This window comes from Halyomorpha halys, unplaced genomic scaffold, assembly GCF_000696795.3.
Source record: "Halyomorpha halys isolate HHAL.00 unplaced genomic scaffold, Hhal_1.1 Scaffold843.1, whole genome shotgun sequence".
NCBI classification, from domain to species: Eukaryota; Metazoa; Arthropoda; class Insecta; order Hemiptera; family Pentatomidae; genus Halyomorpha; species Halyomorpha halys.
Genome location: NW_027110491.1, coordinates 58,323 through 64,017, shown reverse-complemented (window position 1 = coordinate 64,017; position 5,695 = coordinate 58,323). Strand labels below are relative to the sequence as shown.

General features: G+C 30.1%; 1 protein-coding gene across 1 annotated transcript in view; it reads left to right on the top strand.

Annotated features, from left to right (window-relative positions):
- Nucleotides 1-1,630: 1,630 nt before the first annotated feature.
- LOC106686586 (limbic system-associated membrane protein) overlaps nt 1,631-5,695 on the top strand; it is a gene marked incomplete at its 5' end in the record, with an annotated part of 15,972 nt that continues 11,907 nt past the window's right edge. Inside the window, 3 exon segments of the mRNA XM_014429972.3 lie at nt 1,631-1,784; nt 4,566-4,690; nt 5,390-5,521. Of these exon segments, the coding sequence (XP_014285458.1) occupies nt 1,631-1,784; nt 4,566-4,690; nt 5,390-5,521 (411 nt within the window).

The following is a 5,695-nucleotide window of genomic DNA, read 5'->3' as shown; positions in this document are numbered from 1 at the left end:
CCCAAGATTTTCAAGTGTATATGAAACATACAACATATTTACTTATTGTATTATTTTGTACAGTTGTAATTTACATTAAATAAAAAAAAGAGAGATAAATTCACAAAAAGTGTAATCAAGTAACCAATCTCAAACAGGTATTTTCGGTTAAAACTTGAAGTCATTGGTTTTTTATAACAATGACCAGATTTTATTTTTACTTCCTTAATAATAATAAAAGCTTAGTTAACTCGAAGGTTCCATGCCGGTGCCACCAATTGTTCTCTACATACATCTGTCCAGTGTCGCCCCTCCAAACCCAGATCTACTAAATCTGTTTTGAAATAATTTTCTTAGCTACGTTTCGGTCTACCCTCGGACGTTTTCACGTTGGTTCAGTTCTTATTAATATTTTAGTGATCCGTTCGGTACTCAGCCCCACAACCTTCCACGCCGCAATGCTATAACCTGAATTATATTTTACCGGGTTACAGTTCCCTCAATACAGCATTATGTAGCTTTCTGAATTCTCCCGTTAACACATAATTTTTCGCTCTGAATATTTTATGTAATACTTTATTTTCAAAAGCCTTAAGGCCCTGTTCTTCTTTTACTATAAGAGGTCACGTCTTACATCCATAAAGAACAGTGGGAAGGATAATAGTTTTGTAAATTCAAACTTTTAAGTTTTTGGAAAGAAGGCGCGAGCTAGGCAATTTCGAAATTGAAAAATAACTAGCATTTCTCGACTTAGACCTTGCTTTTATTTCCTCATCCATTTCATTTTTGCCAGTTACCGTAGAACCTAAATACTTAAAGCTGTCTACCTGTTCAAACATATTTCCAATTGTATCTATATAACCGAAATCGCTCCTGTTTCAAACTGCTGGTCATTTATTTCGTTTTATCCGTGTTTATTTCGAAACATAGTTCCTTAATAGAGTTTATCAACGTAGGTGTATTCAGCTCTATTGTTTCTTTGTCATCATCCAATAATACCAAATCATCAGCATACCCAAGCACCGGTATTTTACTACCCATAGTTAAACCCTTTTCGGTATTCATCACCATTCTAATAACTCATTGTAGTACTAGATTAAATAAGATAAGTGGTTGAGAATCGCCTTGTTTTAAACTTGACCGGACCTAGAACTTCTCAAAATAATGATTACTGATTCGTACCTTATTAAACGTTTTGGTCAGGCATCTAACATCCGTTTTACAGATTTACTAACTTATTTTAATCTGTATAATATTTTACAGCTTCTGGCGGTCAATGGAATCGTAAGCCTTTTTTAAATCTATGTAAATTTGATGAACTACACCGTTATGTTCCAACTATTTCTGTAATATTTGACGTACTGAAAGAAAATTGATTAATAATTTCTCTAACTTACATCTGAAACATATAGTAAGGTAGAGTATTGTCATCCTTAATAATAAAGAAACAGCTATTTTTAAAATGTTCAAGGATTAATTTCTTCACCGAGTAGGCTGGTGAGAGAATGTTGTGCGCACTAGATTTTCTTAAAACATTTCTAGATCCTTAAGTTATTTTAATTTTCTTTGAATTATATTTGCCATGATTGTTTCTTCAATTAATATTACATGTATCATTTCTTTATATAAAAGTTATTTTTGTTATTTCCAGGTTTCTGTAATGGCGCTCTGCAACTCTCCCCTGCTTTGAACGAAGCAGAACGCTACGTAAACGACTCCTACATGGTGACTTGCTTTGGTGGAAACGGCACTGGTGCGAAATGGTTTGGTCCTGAAAATCTTCCAATTCCAGTTGGAGCTGGAAGGTAATCATTAAAATTTTTATATTAATTTGAACATAAAAAATTTCTCAACTCTCAATTTATATCCACAACTATTTTAAACCATTGAATTTTTCTCGTATTCAATTCATCAATTTACAAAACTATTATCCTTCCTACTGTTCTTTACGAATGCGAAAGGTGACCTCTTTCACCGAAGGAAGAAGGTTTTTGAAAATAAAGTTTTATCACACAGACCGGATTTGAACCATCACCATACAGTGGTGTGAAACTGCTGTTTTTATGCAAAAACCTCTAAATTGTTCAAATCTTCTGTAATTCTCATGAAGACTTATGTTATTGATTTATTTTAGTTTTGATAATATTTTCAGGTATAAAATATAATAAATCTTAATTCTTCCTATAATTAATAAAATGTTCACCTTCTAAGAAGGCTCTTGACTTCATACATTTTTTGTTTCTTAGCAGATTCTGTTGCAAGTGCTATTTCCAATACCTTATCAAAATTAATGTTATCCTCTTGTTGAAAGATTTGTTCCCTTATATTAGAATTTAGACTCCGAATGAATTGTGCTTGAAGAATTGATTTAATCTGCATCTTGCACTTAAGTGACTTGATTTAATCTGCATCTTGCACTTAAGTGACTTGATTTAATCTGTACTACTAGGACAGGTCTAGTCCTCAGTCCTTGAAAGGTTCTTCAATTTCTGATTACTTTAATGAAAACTATGTATAATTAATAGTCAAAATTGATGAGTCTGCCATGTATAGGTAGGGAGAATAAAAAATGGCGGCTGTTTCAAAGCGATAAAAAAAAGTAATTTTTCATTTGGAGCTCTATATCTTAAAAAGTAGGAACAACACAAAAAAGCCTAAGAGAACGTCATTTAAAGAAGAGTAAATTTGCTAAAATATGAACCCTAATAGAGTTATTTAGGTTAAATAGTTTTCGAGATATAGCTTTTTAAAAAGCAACATTTCATAAAAATGTTGTATGGGACGTACTAAAAGATCAGTAGTTAGTGAATTTATTTTGAAAAATTTATATCTCAAAAACTATTTGACGTACAGATGTCTATTAGGACTCAAATTAAAGCTAGTTTAATGAGCTACAAAGTAGTTTATGATGTTTATCTTCGTAGGAGTAATAGTTTACATGAAATTTGCTAAAATAAATTGATTTATAGTTGTCGGACAATAAGTTTTGATTTTTGAAAAACTTTATTTCAGAAACCATCGGACGTACTGATATCTTCCAGCAATCAAATGAAAGCTAGTTAAATTTACTACAAAATAGTTAATTATGTTTATCTTTGTAGGAGTAGTAGTTTTTATGATATTTGACAAATGAATATCACTATATATATCCAAATAATCAGGGTGTATTTTGTTTTCCAGTGCCTCCTATAATACATAACAATACATCAATGAAACTTACACAAACGTTGCTCCAATGTGTACACTTTAATGGGAAAATAGTCTTATCACGAAAGGCAATAAACCTCATTTTTTCCGGTCTATCAACAATGTGCAAAAACGAATTTTTCTAATAATATATTGTTAGTGGCCATAGAAATTTAGAAAAAAAATTTCAAAAAACAAACCTACTTATGAAAAACTGCAATTAGTACACATTGGTATTGACTAGGCTGAAATATTTATTGGATAGTTTAAAACAAAATAACAACATCCAGTAAAAACTCACTTTTTCCCAATACCGAAATAACATCAGTAAGATCAGGTTTAGGCTCACAAATATTGTTTGATTCGTTTATAGGTATTTGAGTGTAAGAACCCACACTCATCAAAATGATTAGACAGATTTCATTTTGGAAGGTTTTTTTCATACTTTCCACCACTGTGTAAGCCACAGCATTACCTAGGTTGCTGAGATGCCTTAACGCCCTCGGCCACCAATTCAACAATATACTAAATAGTGAAGACATTTTATCATTTTTTTCAATTTTAAAAAGATCAAAAAGGTTTATCACCATAATTTTTATGTATATTTTACTAAATTTTATAAGTTAACCCAATAAGTTTTTTTTGAAAAATATTTGATTTAGATTTCTCTTTTGGTTGAGAAAGACAATATGTTTATGCGATCATAAAAATAAATGAAGCTTTCATTTTTGTTCTTTTTAATAATTTGAAGATAAATTAAGATTGAAATATTTTTATTTTAAACTATCAATTTCACATTGATCCACAGTATATTTGAAAACATGAAAAACTAAAACTATTAGTCATAAAACAAATGAGTGTAGTATGCTTGGTTGTATGTAACAAATACAATATTTATACATTAAAATTAGAATGCATTTTTACATATTACAATAAAAAAATGATTGGAATTATTTTTTTCAATTCTATGATGCACCTTATTATGCCAGAAATAAATTCATTCATAAAGACCTCAACATCCCATTCATTGAATATTTGGCCCAAAATAGATATATCTCCTTTCGTTCCAAAATCCTTACCCATCCAAACCCTTAACAAAAAAAGTTCTTAATTTATCATCCTTAACAATCCCTGATAATCCTCTGAGGTGTCTGAAAAGAAGATGGCCGCAGGATCTTCTAATTCAAAGCAATGATTGAAGTACCACTATTGGGTAGTTCCTTCCCAAAATTATCTAGTATTCTGAAACATTTATCTCATTTGCTTATTGTGGTTTTTTTTTGTACAGTTGTAAATTTCAATAAACAAATAAAGTTTTTAAAAAATTCAGTTACAATATTCATACTTATTTATTTTGATAGCAAACCTTTTTTTTATTTTTTTTTTTTTTTTATTTTTAGGATACATACTGAAGAAAGAAACAACTATGTATCTCTAATATTTGAGTATATACTTAGAAATGACTCAGGAAGCTATATCTGTTCCAAGGATAACGAAAAAGTATCGTTCAAACTTACCGTTGTCAGTAAGTAGTGATTTAATGTCAGTTATATTTTGGTTCTTTGTAATAAATATTCTTCTAAAGTTGACTTTCTCATAGTAAACCTCTTTCAGCATGTTCTCCATAATTCCAGACATATGATGAGAGTAATTTTCATCATAGAATATTAATAAGTTTGAAAATATGTAACAATACCAAAATATTAGTAAACAATAAAATAAAATCTGATTCATAGTCCTTAATTTTTCAGGTCCTTTTATTTTAAAAGAAATAGGAAGACCATCTTCCTTTTTTTATAAATTTTTACAAATACTTAATTCATCTTCTTATATACATAAATAATTTCAAATAATGAAAATGGCCAGGGGTGCGGTCAAAAAAGAGCAAAAAATAAACAACTATTTATTTGCAGACTTTTTGCCCCACTTTGTAAAGATTCATCTGCTGGCTCTTCAAGTTTAGAGCTATTGAGACTTGTTTAAACTTGAACAGCCCTGATAAAGCTCTATAAAGTGGGACGAAACACCGCCAACAAAACATTGCCGAAACATCGCCAAATAAATAGTTGTTAACTAGTTTTGTTCTTTTTTTATTGCACTCCTTACCATCTTCTTTATTATTTTAAATGCAGATTTATTTCAATTTTTCTTTTCTTTTTCATCTTCTAATTACATTTTTTCCCTTGATCAAAAACTTAAAACTGTTGTTTTTTTTTTCAAACAGAACCGATAAAATTTCTGCCTGGCTTAGAGGAACAACATATTGCAGTAGGCAGTAGTGACCAAGTCATGTGTGAAGCTGAGGGAATTCCTCAACCAACGTTTATGTGGCATGTCAATGGATCTCTTGCAAAAGGTATTGGTTTTTATTTGTTAAATTCTGTTTATTAAGTTATTTTAATAACTTCTAAGTATCAAAGATATAATGGTAGTTCTCAGAGATCTGAAAATGGATAAAAAGTTACATGGTCAAGTATGACGATGATTCTACAATCTCTCAAGGGGATTATGACAGTAAAAATAATAAGAG